The sequence below is a fragment of the Rhinoderma darwinii genome, chromosome 12 (assembly GCF_050947455.1).
Source record: "Rhinoderma darwinii isolate aRhiDar2 chromosome 12, aRhiDar2.hap1, whole genome shotgun sequence".
Classification (NCBI taxonomy): Eukaryota; Metazoa; Chordata; class Amphibia; order Anura; family Rhinodermatidae; genus Rhinoderma; species Rhinoderma darwinii.
In genome coordinates, this window is record NC_134698.1 from 2,445,765 (window position 1) to 2,469,795 (window position 24,031).

Sequence of the window (24,031 nt, forward strand, 5' to 3'; positions counted from 1 at the left end):
AGCCGCACAAAATGATGCGGCGCACGCACTCCCGCCGTTGCCGCCGCCAACCTCCTACCAAACACCCTCCCCATCGGCATAATCCGGCAGGCGAAATTCAACTTCCCCAGCAGCGACTGAAGCTCCCTCAGCGTAATTTTCTTCATTCTACAAGCCCGTCGAACCTCCAGCCTCAAAGCACCCAACTTATCCGCCGGGAGACGACACTCCATTGCCACCGAGTCTATTTCGATTCCCAAAAAACAAATCGTCGCTACCGGGCCCTCCATTTTTTCCGGCGCCAAAGGAATCCCAAAATCCCTCGCCACCTTCTGTAGAGCATGAAGCAAATTACCGCAAACCGGCGAACCCCCCGGGCCAACGCACAAAAAATCATCTAAGTAATGGATCAACGAGTCGACCCCGGATACTCCCCTCGTTACCCACTCCACGAAGCTACTAAACGCCTCGAAGTATGCACAAGAAAGGGAACACCCCATCGGAAGGCACCGATCCACGTAAAAAGCCCCATTCCAAAAACAACCCAACAGCCGTTGGCTTTCTGGATGGACCGGCAACAACCTGAACGCCGCCTCGATGTCAGTTTTTGCTAGCAGCGCCCCAGGACCCGCAGCCCGCACTAACCCCACCGCCTTATCGAATGAGGTATAAACTACGGAGCACAACTCGTGATCAATCCCGTCATTTACCGACGAACCCTTGGGATACGATAAATGTTGAATCAAACGAAATTTTCCGGGCTCGCGTTTAGGGACAATACCCAACGGGGACACAACTAAATCTTTTACCGGCGACTCAACAAACGGCCCCGACATGCGGCCCAACGAAACTTCTTTTAACAACTTTTCCGACACGACTTTTGCATGCAAGTAAGCCGATTTTAAATTCCTCCGCGTAACCGGAACCTCATAAGGAGGCGGAGGAATAACAAAACCAACACGAAACCCTTCATAAAGCAACTTAGCCGCCGCCCTATCCGGATACTCATTTAGATAAGGGGCCATCTTTTCCACCCTCACCGGCGACACCCCCTTGACCAGCCGCGTGCTGGTTACCTGACCTCTTTTTTCGCAGACATTTTGCCGCCCCGTGTGATGCACCATTACACTCGGAACACACGTGCTTGAACTTGCACGTGGCCCCGAACTTGCACTGACCTTCATTAAATTGCCAGCAAAACCCCGCCTTCCCCCGCCACTTTGTCCAACCTGACTAGACTGGCCTCCCTGGCCGGCGCTCCCGGGAAAGGACTGCCTAACCGGAGCCGTAACCCGTAACCAGAGAGCAATATCCTTCTGGTCCCACCGAATCGCCGGCCGAACCGCCTTCCGCTGACGGAATTGCTCATCATATCGCAGCCACGCTTGACCCCCATACGCCCTATGAGCCTCCCCAATGGCATCAAAATAACAAAACAACGCCGAACAATTTTCCGGCGCCTTTTCCCCTATCACACTAGCCAATATGGCGAACGCCTGCGACCAATTAACGAACGTCTGCGGGATAAGCCTATACCGCCGCCGTTCCTCCTCGTCCTTTTTACTCTCATCCCGCTTGCTCTTATCCAAATTAAACTTAGCGAGCGGCAAGAGAGAAAAAATTTCAACATACTCGTCCTTCCAGATCCGCTCGCGCACCTCCTGCTTTAAATGCGCCCCCAACGGACCTTCAAAACAAACGTACACCTCCCCCCGAGCACGATCATCAATACGCACTCGATCGCCGTCCTTCTGCGCCTCGGTCTGTACCGACACCGCGACCGCCTCTCTAACCGCCGCCACCGGACGCGCCTGTAACGATCCCACGTCCCTGGGGCCTTCCCAAACTACCGCAGGGGACACTTCCGTTACTACCGGCGCCGCGGCCCTGTCCAGGCGCCCCACCAGCTCCCGTAAGCAACCCACTAAGTCTGCCAAACCCGCTCCGTCGCGTCCGCCCGCGCCACTACCGGCCCCCGATGCAATGCTAGCAGCCCCCCCGCCGACACCCGACATAAAAATCGCTGGATAAGACAATGATGGAGTTATACACTCACCGGGCTGCACAGGCGCTGTGTTCCCGTCAGCCGGACCATCCTGACCTCGACGATACACGTCCAGTTCACCTTCCTCCAATTCTTCTCTCGCCGACGACTGTCCATCCCAACGACATCTTCGGAACGGGGATGAGGACGCGCTGACCGATGGGCCGGCAACCTGCCGCCCGACCGCCGGGACCCAGACTTCTGACCGGACCTGTTGCCTCGACGTCGCTGCAGATCTAGGCGTCCGTCTAGATGATCCTGAAGAAGCCTGCCCCCTGGCCGGAACATCACCATGCGGGGCGGCCGTACCTTGTACTCCAAATCTTCCATCTGATGGGGGAGGGGTGACAGGGAGCCCAGCCTGCGACTCCCTGCTTACCGCCGGACCCCGTCGCGGCCTGGGATTCCTGCCAGGACGCAGGGCCTGGGAAGGGGCGGTCCTCCCAGCTGCCTGGCCTGCAGCGTCCGGGATCGGGCTCCCTCTGCGACGCCGTGTCCGCGGGACTGCCTCCGGGCTGAGGCGCTCTGGAGGTCGGGACCGCCGAGAGGGACGGGTCGACCCGGCCTGCGTCGCCGTCACCCCTGGCAACGCTCTCTGCCCGCCCAGCGCAGGAGCGGTTGTTGCCGACTCCCCCCCCGCCGCCATAGCCATGCTCGTGAGGGGGCCGGGGGAGGGGAGCCTGTCCTTTGCAACAGACCCCGAACGCCGTGCCCGACGCGGCGAAACGGCGTCCGGGATCCTCGTTATGGCAGCCACGGTCTCCTCTAGCCATCCGGGACCGTGGTGCACAGCAGCGGCACGCAGCCGCTCTAACATTAAGGCTTCTGCCATCCCTAAAAGCACGGGCAACGGGGAGCTTACTGTTCTTGTGTTACTCCTCCCGCTGCTTCCGGCTCAATGCCGAGAAACAGCGGGAAGCGCAGAACGGCCCCCCCGTCCCCCTTAACTCCTCCCCATCCCTCCTCCAGCTCCTTCCAACTCTCCCTCACCTAATTAACCCTTTCCCTACCAGGACGGTCATGTCGGCTTCCCTTAATCCCTGCGGGCTGCGTCCAGCCTCTTCTGTACATATAGCAAGATGTAAAGCAATGCTCAAACATGGCCATTAGCGATGTTGAGAGAGCACCACCCCAAGAACAATACAATATCAGTGGGGTCTCAAGATCCCAAGGAGGGCATGCCATCACCCAACGGAAGGGCTATCTCTCAACTCAGCCCTTATCTAGCTGAAGGACAACAGCAAAAAATACCACAGTAATAAAGGCAAAAGCAATGTGAAAGTAAACATTAATAGTAAACCGCAAAGGGAATTAGTATGTGAAGAAAGTTCCAATCACAGGATCCTATGAGGAGTGCTTCCAGATGACATCAAGGATTTGCAAGTTCAGGTAGTAGAAGCTGAGGGTTGGGCCAAAAATCTGTAGAAGAGGACGAAGCAGACGGTGGTGATTTCCTCAGCGGAAGCGTCCCATCTTTTGAAAGAAGACCCAAGCGTTCCATAATGGCTTCTCCTTCTTGGAAAGAAGCAAAGCTGTGCGGCCGATTGCAATAAGAAAATGTAAGACGAAAGGGGTAGGTCCATCGATATCTAATCTCGTGACAGATCAGGACTTGGAGGAGAGGTTTTAATGAACGACGCCTCTGGATCGTACGAGGAGCCAAATCAGCGAAGATCTGAATGTTGCAGCTACGCAGTCGTAACTGTTCTGAGGACCTGGAAGCTTTCATGACACTTTCCTTCATAGAATAATAATGAGGCTTCACCAACACATCTCTAGTAAGCGGCTTATGCACTCTCTCAATATAAAAATATCGGTCAGATAAATCAGGAAGGAGATGTTTGAAAAGATCATGTACCGCAGTTTCTAAATCAAGAAAATTCTCTGATAGACCTCTTATACAGAAATTTTCCCGCCTGGATCTATTTTCCAGGTCTTCAAGCTTAGAGTGGGCTTCCTCAAGATGTTGGTATATGTCATCAATACAATCAGAGTGCTGATCAACAGTCGTCACAGTGTTATCAATTTTAGCTTCCATTTTAGATCCCAGAGCTTGAAAGTCCGCTTTTAAGTTTAGATGTGATCTTCACACATGTTTTTTCCAGCTCTTGCTGTAAGCGTTGTGAAAAGCGTGCAATGAGAACTTTGTCGCCGGAATATGCCCCAGTGTCTGCTTGCAGCTGCGGGGTGGATAATGGAGAAGACCCCTCCTGCCCAGCCTGGCTAATTGAAAAAACCTGTACCGCAGGTTCTGCAGAGGAAGCATTGGAGTCCTCATCCCCAAACAGATCTGAGGCAGGGCATGGGCTCTGAAAACATGGGGTACATCCATCCACACTGTGTATCGGGTCTGGTGAGGGTGCCTGCAACTTAGGAGAGTGAGGCGGGTCCAGCGCCATCATGGCATATTGTCAGCTTTGAAAGGAATGTTTCACCTAAACTAGATACTCAAACATATATATATTTTTTTCTAATTATTTATTTTCTGATTGCATATTTTATTTTTACATTTTCCTTATTTTATGACCAGCCTTCATTTTTTTGACCGGCCATGCCTGTCTGACCCAGCTGCCACCGTCCTGCTGGCCACCGGTCCTCAGAACAACCTTAATAGCTGCCAAAGCTAAAAACTCATACCGGTGGTCTGCTATATTGTCTCTTTAGTGCATTGACTAACAATGGGATAAATAAAATAAATGCGTTCAAGGCTCTGGGACCAGATAGGTTACACCCTAGAGTTCTTGAAGAACTTAGTTCAATTATTTCTACCCCCCTCTTCATAATATTCAGATATTCTCTAGTGACTAGTATAGTGCTTAGGGACTGGCGCAGATCAAATCTGGTACCTATTTTCAAAAAGGGCTCTAGGTTTTCCCTGGGTAATTATAGACCAGTAAACGTAACATTCTTAAACATATTTGAGGGGCTATTAAGGGACTATATACAGGAGTACGTGAAAAAAAAAATAGTGTTGTAAGTGACTGCAATCACGGATTTACTAAGGACAGAAGTTGTCAAACCAACTTGATTTGTTTTTATGAAGAGGTCAATAGAAGCCTAGACAGAAGGGCATATTGTTTTTGGTCTTCGCAAAGGTATGACAGATTACACCAAGCTATATAGTTCAGTCTATGGAAGATGTTCATAAATTACAGGTCGACTTGGATACAAGGAGTGTTTTGGAATCCATTTGTCAAATGAGGTTCAATGTGGATAAATGTAAAGCTATGCACCAGGATACTAATAATATATATATTTTATTTTATTTTTAAAGCCCGAGTCGTGCTTTCTATCTTCCAAAGTGCAAAAAAGAAAAGTGCAGGAGTGCCACACAAAGTGCACAAAGGATCTATTGCAGCCCTACTCCTAAAGGAGAGGGGCCATGCATAACCATTCCAGACCATCCGTGCCAAGAGGATAGAGGACAAATACCCCCCCTTGCCGAAGCTCTGGGAGACCCAACAACACTCCAAGGCTCCCACCTGGACTTCCACCCCAGTGTCCACCTAGGACCCTGCATCAGGTTTGCACCTCCCCTCCTCTGAAGGAGGGGAGGCCGGGGTTGCAGGGGAAGACTGAACCATAAGGCCACATGACTCTTCCCCCTAGACCTGAGGAGGGTCCCAAAAGGGTACCACATCCCAGAAATCCTTGTGACAAAACACAGTGAAAAACATCTATAAATAAGTGAATGTGCGCTGTGATGCAGCCTGGACATCTGCCAGATTTTTTTTAAAAAAACCTCATTGCTCAGCTGGAAGGCCGTTTAAAAAAAGGGGTCTGCTCAAATCGCGTGAAAGAAAAGTGTGTGCAAATGTACCATCACTCAGTGGGATTCCACTCCCAGTGAGCTCGGGCACCTCAGGGTCACAACTCCTGGGGCACTTAGTAACTCAGGCTTTCAAACTACCCAACCCATGGCTGTGGTTCTCTGCCCCTCTCCTCAGTGTTCTGTCATCCCTCTTATGATGGCAGGCCATCCACAAGCAGGGATGATTACTAACCTCAGATAAGAACAGATACTATACTTGATCTTAGCCAAAAGGCAGAGAAGTTATACGAATAATATATATACTAATAATCTGCAGGCACCATATGTCCTAGAGGGAGTTAAGCTGCGAGAGTGATTTGTTTGGAAGCATCTGGGTGTACTTGTAGATCATAGACTAAATAAAAGCTCAATGTCAATCAGGTGCTTCTAAGGCCAGCAGAATAATGTTGTGTATTAACAAAGTTGTGGACTTGCAGGACATATTACCACTTTGCATATTCCAGATGAGGCCTCACTAATGCTTTGTAGATCAGTTCTGGGCTCCAGTTCATAGAAAGGATGCTCTGGAGTTTGAAAAAATACAAAGAAGAGCAACTAAACTAATAATGGGCATAGAGGATCTTAGGTTTTATTATTTTAAAGTCAAGTGGGCACTCCCCGTCTGGAGTAAAAAAGGCTCAATCTCCAGAAGTTACAAGTCTTCTTTACCATAAGAACTGTGAATCTGTGGAACAGCTGGAACTGTAAATGGCTTTAAAAAAGCCTAGATAATTTCAGAACAATATCCACGCGATGTGCTTCGCATTACCTTTTACTCAACACATGTGGGGTCAAAATGTTCAGTACACCTCTAGATGAAGTTTTTAAAAAGGGAGTTTCGTCTGTACTGGTACCCCAGGGACCCTTCATACATGACTTGGCACCAGAAAAGCTGCAGCAGGCCAAATGGTAGTCCTTTTATTCTGAGCCCAGCCGTGTGTCCAGGCAGCAGATAACAGCCACATGTAGGGTATTGTAGTACCCGGGAGAACCCACATTACAATTTATGGGGTGTTTGTCTCCGGCGGCACATACACATCTGACTAATTTTTTGTCTCAGGCAAATTTTGTTTTGCAAAATTTTATTCATCTTAATTTATTCATTTTTTGGTATCTATACACCTCTAATTTTATTGTCTAAAATCTTCATTATCAAACGTATTTAAAAAAAATAAATTTCTTTAACAAAGCAAGGGAGACAGCAAAACAAACCTCAATATTTATTACCCTGATTCTGCAGTTGGTAAAAATATCTCACACGTGGCCCTTCTGTGCTACTTGACTCATATACAGTCCTCAGAAATGAAGGAGCACTTTATGTAATTTGGTGCCGCCATGTGACATTTGTAGAGTCCCAGGGAGTATCAGAACAATGGAAACCCACAAAAAGTGAACCATTTTGAAAACTATATCCCTCAAGGAATTCATATAGGTGTTGCCACCATTTTGAACCCACAGTTTTTTCAAAGAACTTATCTAAATTGGGCCGTGAAATTAAAAAAAATCCAATATGTCGTTTTTGCTACATTTTTCATTTTCACAAGGATTAAAATAAACCATTTTGGTACCCAATTTCTCCCAAGTGCAGCAATACCCCATTTGTGGTCATAAACTGCTGTTTGGGCACGTGCAAGGGCTCAGAAAGGAAGCAGTGCTATGTGTCTTTTGGAGCGCATATTTTACTGGAACAGTTTTCAGACACACCAGCACAGTTGAAACCTCTGGGACGAGAACCAATATAGGTCGGAAAAAAGGATTAAAATGGAAAATCTACAAAAAACATAAATTGTTAATTTCACCTCTGTTTTGCTTTTAATTCCTATGAAACCCTTAAAGGGTTAACAATGTTCCTAAATGCTGTTTTGAATAATTTGAGGGGTTTCTTTTCTAAAATGGGTAACTTATGGCGGGTTTATATTATATAGGTCCTTCAAAGTCACTTGAGGACAGAATTGTTCCACAAAGGAATTTCCTGATTTTCTTAAAATTTGGAATGTTTGGTACTAAATTTATTAGCCTTCTAGCATACTACAAAAATAAAAGTATGTTCTAATATGATGCCAACACAAAGTAAACACATGGTAAATTTTAATTATTAACATTTATTTTATGGTATGACCATCTATCTTATAAACGTAATGATTGGCACTTTGAAAATTGCAATTTTTTCTTGTTTTTTTGTATCTTATTTGATTTTATTTTTTACAAATCAACGCAAAGCTCAACAGCCAAAATTACCACCAATATAAAGATAAACAATTGAAAAAAAAAAACAATAAAAGCATTATAAAGTTATTTATCACATAAAGTGAAACATGTCGGATTTGGAAAGTCTGCTCTGTGCCTAAAGGCCCAAACTAGGCGGCGTCACTAAGGGGTTAAGGGGCTAGAGAAAATTCTGTGTTTGCTTCTTCATGTAATAAAGGTTTTTCATCTTGCAGGGGTTTTACTAGGGATCTTCCCAGGCTCAGAAATTATATCGCCCAGTGATGGTAAGAATTCCTCCTCCTTCTTCTTACAACAATCTTATTCCTATATGTGGTAAATAATCCTACAACATTTGTACAATTCACAATCATCCCAATGTCCTGATACGGAATAGATGTAATGGGAAAGCAGTAAATACATCGTATGTGACCGGAAACGAGATGCTTCATTTCTTCCACAAAGAGAATAAACTAATAAAGGACCCGTGTTTCTTCCTGTAACGCGGTGTTCAACCAATCCATACGAAAAATGTATTCAACCTATGAAGTAATTTGAACTGATGACCGGGACGGCATTCGATGCAGCTGATTTATTTATAGTAATTGTACTTATTAAGCGATTGTAGTAGTGCTCACTTAACGGATTGCCCTGCTGGGCTAAATAATATACAATAGTGGCAGGACGTGACCCTTAATCTAAAGCGTAACCTTTATTGGATTTGTTTGAAAGGATACAAAAAAAATAAACACCCTGGTGTAAAAGTGTTTTAAGATACAATTCTGACCAGTCTCAGGACTGTATCCACTAGTGTCACTTTCTGTGTGCACTGGGGACGGACTAACGTCTGTACAATTCCCACACTAGCCTGGACTCTGATCACAAGTCCTCTTGTTTGTGTGGGAGTTGAAGTCCTGTCCTCTGTATATATTGGAGGCTGCTGGTTTGCTCTGATAAGAGCGGCCTCCAGACTCACAGAGCTTCTATACTATTCCGGTAGATAGTCCCTATATCCATTTTACTGCTCCAACATGTTTCACCAGCCTCTCTTACTGGCTCTTCAGGGAGAAAACTGGCAGCATAACGGGACAGTATTGATAATGGTAGTGGCAACCTGATCACAGCATTGCTGCTGCTATATACTCATAGCCACGCCCCCTCCCTGTTCACCCCTCCCTGTTCACCTCCCCCTGTATCCAATCAAGATCAAGGCAGGCGCGGCTAGAGAGCTCAGCGCCACCTATTCTCTGATGTAAGAGGAGCGGGAGCTGGGCGCGTGAGTAACCATAGGGACCAAACAGCGCATCCCCACAGCTCAGTAACCATAAAGGAGCTGTCCGATCTCCTGATCAGGAAATATTGCAGCAGAGCACATTGTAGAGAAATCTGCAGACCATTTATCCAGTGAGCGCATGAGCGGACGCTGCATCATATAGGGACTGTAGTTCGATAGTATTAAACCAGTCTACTAAAACTCACACATTATCGGGACGTATTAGATGGATATATGTGACACCCTGTGATGCTTCACTTGTGTGGGTGACACTATCAGGAAAAATCTAATGCCGGTCTGTGGATCACCACACAATAGAGTGGCTGCATTATGCTAATGATGGAGAGGTCTGGACTCCTATTATACTTCTACACTTCACAAAAAGCAGCCAAAACCGACATTCTCATTAAGTCCTGTTGGACTAACAGATTTCATCCTGTGGATCCATCTTCATCCTACCTGAAGAATCCTTTTATCCCAGGTACCCCCCACCCTACAATTTTGGGGAACAACCTGGATTCCCGTAAATTTCATAGAAGCAGTCTTGCCTCCATGTACCGTATAGACGGACATGTCGTGAGATTGGTGTATCGCTCTCATTTTGGATATCGTTAAAGTGATCCCGCATCCTGCGTCTAAATTTGCAACATAGTCCATCGGACACTCACATCAAGCCAGGTATACAACCCCGCTGGATTTACAGTTAATGAAATCTCTGATTTCAAACTGTTAACCCGTTGCTGAGCTGGTAAATGTGCGTGAGGGCAATACCTGGTCACAGGCAAGGCATGTTCCACATCCAAATGTCCCCATTGGCTTTCTGGACAGCCAATTATGCTGTGGCTGTGGTGGGGCATAATGGCTGTTGACTAGGCGATCCCTTAGGCTCCTCCTTCTACGAAAGGTAATTTGAGGTCCTGGGCCCAGGATATTACCTAGGTCCTGGTCATACAACAGAATCCTCCAATGTCTTTCCAGGATCTTTCTAATTTCTTCATGAGCCTCATCAAAGACCCAATTACCCTGAACTGTCTATCTTTTTGTTCGGTTTTAAGTTTTGGGACCAATAGGGAATTACGTTCCCTGTCCACAGCCATTTCAAATGCTTCCCGCACAATGCGATCAGGATATCCCTGAGTTTTAAAACGACTACAGAGATCCTTAGCTTGTCTCTTGATTGTTGAGGTTTTCGAACAGTTCCTCCTGAGGCAGAGGTATTGCCCCCTAGGTATACCCTTTTTAAGAGCATATTAATGTGAACTCTCCCACCTCAGGAGACTGTTAGTTGCGGTACTTTTCTGAAACTCCTCTGTTTTTATAATTAGGATCACGTTCAATGAGAACGTCCAGAAAGGGCAGTGCATGTTTATCGGCTTCCGCTTAAATTTCAGACCCAATTTAGTTTAAATTAAAGCAAATTAAAATTTGCGTACATAGGACAAGGGCTCCCCATCACAGTGCCCCTGAACTGGTGGTAGTATGGGCCATCAAACACAAAAATTCCTTGTCAAATTGTACTCCAGTAGTTAGTTACGTGCCTGTAGATGTATCTCTCTAGTATGCAGATAGTATTTTACTGCTCCAAAACCAAGGTGATGGTGGATGGAGCTATAGAGTGGACCCACTGGGCCGTACCACCTTGACGGTATGGCAGCTGGCCAACAGGTCACAGTCTATAGTTCGTATAGTGTACCTGTGGTAACTCAGAGAGTAGCAAAACAGGCTCGGCTGGGACTAGGCAGCAGGCAGGCGCCAGGTGTGGAACACAGCACAGCATGACTTCAGCTCAACACGGCACTTGACCAGGATAGTGCGGGATACAGGTAGCAGCAACGGGAAACACTTAGGAGACCATTTGCATAGACATACTAGGATAACGACAACAAGGCTCAGTTATTGCAGGGAGGGGCACAGCCCTTATAGTCCAGGGTGCTCTGGGAGCAATCAGCTCAATCTCCCACCTGTGTGCAACTTGGCTCCTTGTCTGGACTGAGAGAGTGAGCGCACCCTGATGGTCACTGTGGAACAGAACCGCCGCATACACAGACATCTCAGGAGAGAAGGGCGTTGACCGGCTGGAAGGAGCTCGTGGTCAGCGACCACGGACGTTACAAATGTAGTATCTGACACTAGTTCGAGACATAGGTATTTGTACCACATTCCCCCCCTTTATCTGAGGGTTTAATTGTGCTGGTCCTGTCTTTTTCCAAATTAGACAAAGCCTCCCTCTCCAGTCTATTTAAATTGTTGAGCCCCCTTGTCTTTCCTCCTAATGCCTCCAAATCCTGGTTCACCAGTTTTTGGAAAATTTCAATGTTAGGATTATCTGCCTGTGGTGGCATACACACACTTTTTTTGTTTTAAATGAGTGAAAGGTCCCAAGGATATGTCCCTTTCATTATACTCCATAAATTCCACCAGTGACCTCACTGCTGGTAGATTGCTTGCCTCCAGATTATTTTCAAGGCAAACGATGGGCCTTTTTTGAGAACTATGAGTTCTATCTCCGTCAAATCCTGATTCGCAGAAGTTTGGTTCCCTAGGGGGTATTTGTTTAGAGGTGGGGCCTGGGCTAAAAAAAAAAAAAGTTGCTAACTGTCCCGTTATGCTGCCAGTTTGCTCCCTGAAGAGCCAGTAAAAATGTGGCTCCCCCTCCGGTGCTATTGACGAAACCGGGCGTGAGGGGGCCCGTGCGATCATGTGCGGTTTGGCCAGCCATTGGCCCCCTGGGAGCCGTGGGCCCCGGGTGGCCGCCCGAACCGCCCTAATGATAATCCGCCACTGTCCCTATACGATGCAGCGTCCGCTCATGCGGTCACTGGATAAATGGTCTGCAGATTTCTCTACAATGCACTCTGCTGCAATGTTTCGTGATCAGGAGATCAAACCAGGAGAGCAAACCAGCAGCCTCCAACATATACAGAGGACAGGACTTCAACTCCCACACAAACATGAGGACTTGTGATCAGAGTCCAGGCCAGTGTGAGAATTGTACAGACGTTTGTCCGTCCCTAGTGCGCACAGAAAGAAAGTGACACTCGAGGATACAGTCCTGAGACTAACTCTGGTCAGAATTGTATTTTAAACACTTTCACACCAGGGTGTTTATTTTTTTGTATCTTTTCAAACAAATCCAATAAAGGTTACGTTTTAGATTAAGGGTCACATCCTGCCACTATTGTATATTATTTATTTATAAGCCATGATGGGTTAAGTTATACGGCAGAAAGGCATGTCTTTGTATAAGCCACGAATGTATAGGGGAAATGTATTAACCTTTTGCAAAAGGCCCAATTATTCTGGGATTATTGCTACTTATGGGCATTTTATGCCGCCCCCGCTACTTTTGAGAAAACAAACATGGATTAAAAAAAGGGGACCATCGCAGCCCAACAGATTTACTATCATTTACGCCCGAATCTGGCATAAATTATATATGGAAATCTACGCCATATCCTAGCTGGTAAAGATTACATAATGTGTGCCCCATACCTTTACCCCCCTCCCGATTGTACTATTCCCTCTTTCCCAATTGGACAATAAAGTAAAATATATATATTGTCATCGCTCCCCTTTTCCCCACCGGGTCCCCTCAGACTCTCACTTCAGGCCGCGGCTCATGCAATGTAATGATGTTGGGCAGCGTCAGGACATATTAAGCCCCGATGCTGCATGGCGTCAGTACCTTGTATGAGCCGTGGCCTGCTGTGAGTCCTAGGGGAACTGGTGGAGAGAGGCAAAGCAGTGAGATTAATACATAATTTTTAATTTTATGCGCGATGGGGGGCTGGATTGGGCCCGGCAGGCTGACGTATGAAATGGGAGGAGGTTCGCGCACCCACTGCCTGCTCAGCACGACTTATGTTACCATCGTGGACAGACAGCAGAAACCTAGGGCCGGATTCCCACGCATAAACGCTGCAGAATTTCTGGAACGAAATTCTGTGCCCCATTTCCGCAGCATTTACAGTAGCAGCAAAGTGGATGAGATTAAGAAAATGTCATTCCCCATGCTGCGGAAATGTCAATAAATTGACCTGGGGTGTGGAATTTAAATCCGCAGCATGTCTATTTATGCTACGTGTTTGTTGATTTTCTGTTGCGGGTTTTCCCAATTGACTTCAATGGAGATGCAAAACCCTCAACAGAAAGCCAAGTATTGTGATTTTTGCCGCAAAAATCACAACTCAGGAGAAAAAAAAAATCATACTTACCCAGAACTCTCTCCTTCCTGCAGTCCAGCCTCCTGGGATGACGGTGCATCCCATGTGACCGCTGCAGCCAATCACAGGCTGCAGCATCACATTGCCTTCAACGTCCTCTTAGGAGGCCGGACTACGCACATAGAGTAAGTATGGAGGTTGTTTTTTTTTTTCCATACTTCCATTCTAAAAACCTTCAGAAGGAAGGTGCAGCGGGTTCCAGGTCGGATACACTGCACAGTTTTTACACAGCGTAACCGACCTGTGGGACCCCGGCCTTAGTGTTATACATTGATCATAGCAGACTATATGTGGACCTGCGTATTTCCAGCGTTTCTTACTGCGTTTCCGCTGTAAAAACCGCAACAAAAGAAATCTGTCGCAGAATTTGTACTCCTCATTGAAGTCTATAGACAAAACACGCAGCATCTTTGCACAGAACGCGCATCATAAATAGACATGCTGCGGAATGAAAAGTCGCACCGCAGAACATTTTCCGCACGACTTTTATGCGTGTTTTTTCCGCAGTGTGGGCATAAGATTTTTTAAAACTCATTAAGTTTGCTTCTACTATTTATTGCGGGTTTTCCTCATTGAATTTCATAGGGAGGTAAAATCCGCAACAAACAGGCAAATGTTGCGATTTTTGCAATGGAAATGCTGATTCCACCATAGAAATCTCAAATCAGGAAAAAAACAAAACCTTTTTTGTTTTAAAAATAAAAAAAGGTTCATACTTACCTCCGGCCGTTGTCTCTGCTCTGAGTGCAGCCTGACGTTTCAACCCATGTGACTGCTGCCACCTTGATGCGGTTTTTCAGGTGTAATTCAGTGGGGCTTCCAGGATAAACACGCTGTGTACTTTTATGCCCTGTGTGCACTTAAACAAAAATACTTTTAGGGTATGTTCACACGGCCTATTTACGGACGTAATTCGGGCGTTTTTGCCCCAAATTACGTCCGAAAATAGCGCCTCAATAGCGCTGACAAACATCTGCCCATTGAAAGCAATGGGCAGACGTTTGTCTGTTCACACGAGGCGTAATTTACGCGCCGCTGTCAAATGACGGCGCGTAAATAGACGCCCGCGTCAAAGAAGTGACCTGTCACTTCTTTGGCCGTAATTGGAGCCGTTATTCATTGACTCCAATGAATAGCAGCGCTAATTACGCCCGTAATAGACGCGGCGTTCAAGCGCCTGCACATGCCGTTACGGCTGAAATTACGGGGATGTTTTCAGGCTGAAACCTCCCCGTAATTTCAGCCGTTACGGACGCCCTCGTGTGAACATACCCTTAGGGTATTGAAAAAAGCAATGGTTCTCTGGCATCATCCATGCGATTCTCTGGCAGCTGCAGACAACCTGGTAAACCTGTAACGGGGGAGATTATGGCCGGGAATTGGCGACCAGAGTTTTTACTCTCCATTATGTTATTTGTATACACAGAAGCTTGTTCTATAAACTTTCTTCATTTCCTAGATGATGGGACCCGGCAGTTTTACCAGCAGCTTTGTCAGTATGAAGATCATGCACTGAGGATGATATGTGAATATTTCCAAGATGATCTGCTCCACATTGTGGAGAACATGAACACTAATTCTCTCTTGTGTGAACTGAAATCCAGAAATATCCCTGATATTGAGGTGAGGGAACTAACTGTACTGGTGAAATGTCAGTGTTGTATACTAGTGTGACATTGTGTTATTATGTGTCATGTTTTATGTGGATAAAATACAACAACCCATATTATAATTTATTTGGCTGGAGATTCTGTGGAGCTGCTCCACCCAGAAGGTCAGAATGGCACTATGGGTGGATCTGCCACTTCCAGGAATCATAGTGGTAACTCCTCTCTGTCTGTGAATTTTGTAATTTTTTTTTAAATATTATTTTATGTTCGCATTATATTAACCCCTTCCCGACATCCACCGTATATATACGGCGCACGCCGGGTGGGGGAGTATGGAGCGGGCTTACGGGCTGTATGTTACAGCCGACCATTCCGGGTAACGAGCGGAATCCCGCTCGTTTAACCTGTTAAATGCAGCGGTCAGTAACAGTCCAAGGCCCCCCTCGGCGAGGTCGAGGGGTGCCGTTGGTTGGCATGGCAGCCTGGGGGCCTGATGAAGGCCCCCAGGTCTGCCATCTTTGTACTGCTATCAGGCCCTGCCTCTGCATAAAAATTGTGTTTTTCGCACTTAAAAATGCTTTATTAATGGAAGAAATGTATTTATTTTTTTAAATATACAAATTTTATATCGCCGTGTCCGTAACAAGTCGTACTATAAAATGATTACATGATTTGTCCTGCATGGTGAACACCATGAAAAAAAGAAATCTGCCAATTGCTGAATTCTCTTCATTCTGCTTCTCAAAAAAAAAGTGATCAAAAGTTGTGTCCCCCAATATTGTATCAATAAAAATAACAGGCCGTTCCGTAAAAGATAAGCCCTCACACCGATCTGTCTACAAAAAAAAAAAGTAAAATGTTATAGGTCTTAGAAAGCGGTGACACAAAAAAATCTATAGAAATTTGGTATCGCTATAATCGTACTGACCGCAGAATGAAGTTATCATGTGATTTATCCCGCACTGTGAACGCCATCAAAACAAAACCCAAATAACAATGGAGAAATTTCTGTTTTTTTCCTCGCCACAAAAAAATAAGTAACACGTTAGGCCCTGTTCACACGGAGTTTTTTGACGAGTTTTTTGGGGCAGAAACCACGCCAAAAAACTCCTCAAAAACCGCCCGAAAATGCCTCCCATTGATTTCAATGGGAGGCAGACGAGTTTTTTTTCCACGAGTAAAAAAAACTCGTCGTGGTAAAAAGAAGCAACATGACCCATCTTGAGGCGGTTTCCTCCTCCAAAACCCCATTTCAATGAGTCAGAAAGAGGAAAAAAAAACCTCGACGAGTGTTTTGACGAGTTTTTGTCAAACCACTGTGCAAAAACCTACTGGAGCAGTTTTTGCAGGAGGAATTTTCCTCCTGCAAAAAACTCCGTGTGAACACAGCCTTATATGTGCCACCGACCGGCGATGTCGATGGAAAAAACCCCAGACCATATGGCTTTGGTAATGTGGAAGTGAACAAACTGGAAAGAAATGGTTAAGAATGACTTTGCAGTATATTTTTATAAGAGACTCTGACGCTAATAAATAACTCATTGTAGGCAGGGACAACTGAACTGAAATAACATTTGTATAATAATATTCATATCTGATCTTTCTTGTGTTCCAGAAATACAACAGTCTAGAAAATGATAAAAAATCATTGGCCCGGGTTTTACTACAGGATACATTACTCAGTAGAAGAGAAGCTGTGATAGGATTGTGGGTCAGTCTTCATGTGTTACAGGGGCGTCATTATTCTCTTCCCCTTCGTGCTGTGCTGGAGGAACTCCGTCATACAGGTAACATTGTGTATGATGTGGAACAAATATTCTTTTACGTTTTGGAGGTCGTGTGCTTTAGACTTCCCTCAGTTCTATTCATCTGAATTGGCGGCAAGCACGTGGATTTCTTCACTACTCATTCAGATAATAGGACAGTCACAGAAGTTTCTAGAATAAATCTGCCGCTTGTGAATATCACCTTATGGTCTGAAAAATGTGGTTGTTTCCTGTTAAATTGTTACTTCTCTAAAGGTGGACAATTATTCATTTGTATTAGTAGTGATGACTTGTAAATATCTTGTGTTTTCAGGCGGCAGGACATGAGTGGATCATATTTGTATACTGTAAGATGTAAAGAAACACAAGGTCTAAGGGCTTGTTCAGACGAACGTGAATAACGTCCGTGTGCTCCGCATGGACATCACGCGCAGCACAGGGGCCCATTGATTTCAATGGAGCTGTTCACACATGCAGGAGTATTCACGCAGAGAGATAAGTCAATGGGTGCGTGAAGACCACGCACCGCACATGGATGCACATCCGTGTGCGGTGCGTGGTTTGCGCATCAATTCAATTGAAACTAATTTTAAAAAAATGTGCCTTGCGAGAGCCCCTCACAAAGCACACTGATGCACAACGCAACACACGGACCTGATTCACATGTGTTTTTCACGCGCGTGAATCTGATACGCTCGTGTGAATGTAGCCTGAGGATATGAAAATCATAATCTAGAGCAGGGATAGGCAACCTTTTGTGTATGGCGTGCCGATAAAAAAAAGATTACGTACTCAGTGTGCCATGCAAACATGAAAGTCATATAACACAAGCTTACTACATATGTGACGTAAACCAATTCATCAGTTAATAAAGTTACATTTCAGTGTGACACTTGTCCCTCACTTTCTTTGCAAAGATGATCCATCTATGGTGAACACCAGATTTGGGGGGGGGGGGGGGGGGCTACTAAACACCAGCTAGGGGGAATTGCACACAGGAGAGACCGCGACCATTGAATACCAGCTTCGGGGTCGCTGCATATGGAAAGGAGCGACTACTGAACAACAGCTTGGGGGGTGCACATAGGAAAGAGGGGGGCTACTGAACACCAGCTGGGGGGAACTGCACACAGGAGAGACCGTAGCCACTGAATACCATACACTGAATATTATACAGCTGTAATTATGAATTTGTGCTGCAGCCTCCACCTTTCCCCACAGTGAATATAAGCAAATCGTTCAAAAAACATAAGAAAAGCAACGACACTGTCACACAAATAATCAGAAAGTAACAGATCTTTGTATTGCACTTTAGGTAACAAACTGGTGGAGCAAATCCTGCAGGATGAACATGGACACCAACTGCCCCCAGAACTGAAAGGTGTGTATGTATGTACTGTGTATGTATGTACTGTGTATGTATGTATGTACTGTGTGTGTGTATGTATGTACTGTGTGTGTATATATGTGTGTGTGTGTGTATGTGTATGTATGTATGTATGTACTGCGTATGTATGTCCTATGTATGTACTGTATGTATGTATGCACTGTGTGTATGTATGTACTGTGTGTGTGTGTATGTATGTATGTATGTATGTACTGTGTGTGTGTGTATGTATGTATGTACTGTGTATGTATGTATGTATGTATGTACTGTGTGTGTGTCTGTCCTGTGTATGTACTGTATGTATGTATGTATTTATTTATGTACTGTGTGTATGTATGTACTGTGTGTATGTATGTATGTATGTATGTACTGTGTGTATGTATGCATGTATGTATGTATGTATTTATGTACTGTATGTATGTACTGAGTATGTATGTATGTATGTATGTATGTACTGTGTGTGTATGTATGTATGTATGTATGTATGTACTGTGTGTATGTATGTATGTATGTACTGTGTGTATGTATGTATGTATGTATGTACTGTGTGTATGTACTGTGCACCGTGTTCCAAATTATTATGCACATTGGATTTAAGTGTCCTAAACATTTAATTATTAGTTTTTCAATGAAACTCATGGATGGTATTGTGTCTTAGGGCTCTTTGGAACATTGTAATCAATCTCAGACACCTATGATAATTAGTTTGCCAGTTGTGCCCAATCAAAGGAAAACTACTTAAGAAGGACGTTCCACATTATTAAGCAGCCACAGGTTTCAATCAATATGGGAAAGAAAAAGGATCTCTCTGCTGCCGAAAAGCGTGAAATAGTGCAATACCTTGGACAAGGTATGAAAACATTGGATATTTCAAGAAAACGTAGGCGTGATCATCGTACTGTGAAAAGATTTGTGGCTGATTCAGAGCACAGACGGGTTCATTCAGATAAAGGCATAATGAGGAAGGTTTCTGCCAGACAAATTAATAGGATTAGGAGAGCAGCTGCTAAAATGCCATTGCAAAGCAGCAAACAGGTATTTGAAGCCGCTGGTACCTCTGGAGTCCCGTGAACCTCAAGGTGTAGGATCCTCCAGAGGTTTGCAAGTGTGCATTAAGCTTATTATTCAGCCACCCCTAAACAATGCTCACAAGCAGAAACGGTTGCAGTGGGCTCAGAAATACATGAAGACTAATTTTCAAACCGTGTTGTTTACTGATGAGTGCCGTGCAACCCTGGATGGTCCAGATGGATGGAGTAGTGGATGGTTGGTGAATGGCCACCATGTCCCAACAAGGCTGCGACGTCAGCAAGGAGGTGGCAGAGTCATGTTTTGGGCTGGAATCATGGGGAGAGAGCTGGTAGGCCCCTTTAGGGTCCCTGACTGTGTGAAAATGACCTCTGCAAAGTACGTAGAGTTTAAGACCGACCACTTTCTTCCGTGGTACAAAAAGAAGAACCGTGCCTTCCGTAGCAAAATTATCTTCATGCATGACAATTCACCATCTCATGCTGCAAAGAATACCTCTGTGTCATTGGCTGCTATGGGCATAAAACGAGAGAAACTCATGGTGTGGCCCCCATGTTCCCCTGACCTCAACCCTATTGAGAACCTTTGGAGCATCTTCAAGCAAAATATCTATGAGGGTGGGAGGCAGTTCACATCAAAACAGAAGCTCTGGGAGGTTATTCTGACATCCTGCAAAGATATTCAAGCAGAAACTGTCCAAATACTCACAAATTCAATGGATGCAAGAATTGTGAAGGTGATATCAGAGAAGGGTCCTATGTTAACATGTAACTTGGCCTGTTACATTTTTTTTTTATTGAAAGAGCTTTTGATTTCTGTAAATATGACCTCCTGATGTTGCAAATTCAACAAATGACCATTTTAGTTCTCTTTACAACCTTTAAAATGTTTTTATCTCTGTTGTGCATAATAATGTGAAACAGTGCATTTTGAGTTTTTTACTTCTAAAAAAAAATCTGTTATCATTAGGAGATTTGTTCAATAAAATTTGCATTATACTCCAATGGTTGATGGCTTGAAGATTATACCGACTGTCATTTGCATCGACTATTTAGGAAAATCAGCGAAAAATAACATTTGCATCATAATTTGGAACGCGGTGTATATAGGGATGATTGCGGGCTGGTATATATACGGGGATGAGGGTTATATACAAGGATGATGAGGGTATTATACAGGGATGATTGGGGTTATATATAGGCATGATGGCTGTCTGGTATTTACAGGAAGGATGGGGTTATATACAGGGATGATTGGGGTTATATATAGGGATGATGGCTGTCTGGTATATACAAGAAATACAGGGATGGTGGGGGTGTTATACATGAATGACAGGGTTTATGTAAAAGGGATGATGGGGTAATGTACAAGGATGGTGGGGGTTATATACAGGGATGATGGGGGTATTATACACAGATAAAGGGGGCAGGAATTATGAGGTTTATATACAGGGATGATGGGGTAACATACAGGGATGATGGGCAGGGATAATGTGGGTTTTATACAGGGATTATGGGGTTTATATACAGGGATGATGGCTGGCTGGTATATACAGGTATGATCGGGGTTATATACAGGTATGTTGGCTGGTACATACAGGGATGATTAGGGTTATATACAGGAAAGATGAGCGTTCTATACAGAGATTATGGCTGGTATATACAGGGATTAATCGGGGTTACAATTATATTTAGGGATGATGGTGGACTGGTATATACGGGATTGTGAAAGTGATTAGAATATGTTTAAAAGATAACATTTTGCATGGACTCCGTTTTGTATGGTAGGCGTCCATTTTGGATCGTTGGAAGCCATCTTTTGGCCTGAAGGAGCCATCTTGAGATTAACCCCTTAGTGACCACTAATACGCCTTTTTACGTCGGTCACTAATGGGCTTTAGGCTAGGCTGACGCCTTTTCACGTCAGCCTAGTCTAAGTCCTGCACGGGTCTCCCGTGCAGGCAGGAGCCGGGGCTCTGCTGTCTGATGACAGCTGAGCTCCTGCTCCAACGCCCGCGATCGAAGTTTACTTCGATCGCGGCCGTTTAACCCGTTAAATGCCGCCGTCAATAGCGACCGCGGCATTTAACTTTGTTTACAGAGGGAGTGTGCTCCCTCTGTCACCCATCGGCGGCCCGCGAATGAAATCGCGGGTCTCCGATGGGGTGTCATGGCAGCTGGGGGCTTGATAAAAGCCCCCAGGTCTGCCCTGGACATATTCCTGTTAGGACGCGCCGGAGGCACGTCCTAACAGATTGCCTGTCAGATTTACACTGACAGGCAATAATGCTCTGGTATACGAAGTATACCAGAGCATTATAGCAGCGATCGGAATATCGCACAGTAAAGTCCCCTAGTGGGACTAATAAAATCAGTTATCAAAGTGAAATAAATATTATTAATAAAAAGTACAGTAAAAAAATAAATAAAACCATTTTTTTCCATAAAAAGTGGTTTTATTTAGTAAAAGTGTAAAAAAATAAAAAAAGTACACATATGTGGTATCGCCGCGACCGTAATGACTCCATTAATAAAGTTAATATGTAATTTAAACCGCAAAGTGAACACCGTAAAAAAAAAAACGCAAAAAACCATGGCGAAATTGCAATTTTTTTCCATTGCCCCCCAAAAAAGTCATAATAAAAATGAATCAATAAGTCTCATGCACCCCAAAACAGTACCATTCAAAACTACGTCTTGTCCCGCAGAAAACAAGCCCAAAAAATCACTACATTGATGGAAAAAGAAAAAAATTACGGCTCTTGGAAAGCGACGATGCAAAAGCAAATAATAAGTCGTAAAACATAAAAAAACCTCTACATATGTGGTATCGCCGTAATCGTACCGACCCATAGAATAAAGGTAACATGTTATTTACGTCGCATAGTGAACGGCGTCAATTTAAAAACGCATAGAACAATGGCGGAATTTCAGTTTTTTTTTATAATCCCCCCCAAAAAGGTTAATAAAAGTTAATATAAAAATTATATGTACCCAAAAATGGTGCCATTAAAAAGCACAACTAATCCCGCAAAAAACAAGTCCTCATACAGCTATGTAGACAAAAAAATAAGAACGTTATAGCTCTTTGAATGCGACTATAGAAAAACGAATAAAATAGCTTGGTCATTAAGGCCTAAAATGGGCTGGTCACTAAGGGGTTAATAAGTAAAAAGTAATATGTCAGCAGATGTCCTGAAGCAATTCTATGTTATGTGTTCTTGAATTGAATGTTTTATTACTCTTGTAAGGAGCAGATCAAATAGCCTTGGCCGAATGAACAATGACATTGTTTACCATGAGGGAAGGGGATTCAGCCCTCTGTTTAAATGATTTAAAGGGAATGTGTTGCCAGAAAAACATTTTTTTTTTTAAAAAATTAAACATTTAGTGTGTGGGTGATTAAACACTGTTCAAATTTTTTTTATTTTTTTGCACGAGTCCAGGTAATATTATAAATTATTTCTAATTTATAATACTACCCATTTTTGGTCACTAGATGGAGCTGTTCCCAAAATTGCAGCATTGCAACATTGGGTTAAAAGCCCTCGCTCTAGTGAGCTCTCAGCTTCCCCCCCTCCTTTATCCTGGCTAGTGCCGGGATAAACGAGGGGTTTGAACGATGTAACCTCCTACACTGTGTGTCGCCATTTTTTGAGCTAACCCACAGTGTAGTAGGTTTACATACAGTAGTAAACACACACAAACACGAACATACATTGAAATCTCTTACCTGCTCCTGCCGCCGCGGCTCCCTCCGGCCCGTCCGCTCCGTTTGCTGCCGCTGGTGCAAGTGCACAAATCCGGAAGCCGCGACCGGAAGTAGTAATATTACTGTCCGGCCGCGACTTCCGGTCCACAGGAAAATGGCGCCGGACGGCGCCAATTTCGAATAGGACTGTGTGGGAGCGGCGCATGCGCAGTTCCCACACAGACGCCGTACACTGCAGTCAATGGGACGGGAGCCGTTCGCAGTCCCTATGGGACTGTGGCTGCCGTATTCCATGTCTGTATGTGTCGTTAATCGACACACACAGAAATGGAACAAAAAATGGCAGCCCCCATAGGGAAGAAAAAGTGTAAAAATAAGAAAAAGTAAAACACAAACACACAAATGAATATAAACGTTTTTAATAAAGCACTAACATCTTTAACATATAAAAAAATAATTTGTGATGACACTGTTCCTTTAAACTTATCTGCAGTCTCCATTCTCTAGTGAGATAAGAAGTAGACACATTAACTTGTGTATCTGAAATGTGTGTCTTCTCCATGGGACAAGGTTCAGGCCACCTGGGGCTTGGAGGGTGAAGAATTATTAAAATGCATTGAAATATTCTCATTGGCTGAATCAGAGTCATTATCATATTGTAGATGATTGGCTGAAACCATAGCCTACACCTTTCCTGTCATTATACTTATATACTTGTTTGGATCAATAAAGATCAGAGAAGGATTTTGAGCATACAAGCATGGTCTTTTGTGTCATCTTTTCTCTCAGATATATATATCTGTCACCTATGATTTGGAAGCTGGATAAATCACTGGAGGGCGGGTATCGGTTGACATACCCATTACAAATTTCAGTCTAATATATTTTGGCCCATGATTGCGTTAACAGTTTTTGGTGCCGAAAACGCGGGAGATTGCTCGTCTGATACGCTGTCGCTGGAGGCCTGACGGCATTTGCATCAGTGAATATCAA

The 24,031-nt window shown here is 44.5% G+C and overlaps 1 protein-coding gene and 1 pseudogene across 1 annotated transcript in view; one reads left to right on the forward strand and one right to left on the reverse strand.

Moving 5' to 3' along the window:
- LOC142665292 (NACHT, LRR and PYD domains-containing protein 12-like) overlaps positions 1–24,031 on the forward strand; it is a 102,638-nt gene that overhangs the window by 8,402 nt on the left and 70,205 nt on the right. The window contains exons 3-6 of the mRNA XM_075844942.1: positions 8,276–8,326; positions 14,995–15,158; positions 16,761–16,932; positions 18,227–18,292. Of these exons, the coding sequence (XP_075701057.1) occupies positions 8,276–8,326; positions 14,995–15,158; positions 16,761–16,932; positions 18,227–18,292 (453 nt within the window). The remainder of the gene's footprint in view (positions 1–8,275; positions 8,327–14,994; positions 15,159–16,760; positions 16,933–18,226; positions 18,293–24,031) is intronic.
- Positions 5,946–6,081, reverse strand: LOC142665355 (U2 spliceosomal RNA; annotated as a pseudogene).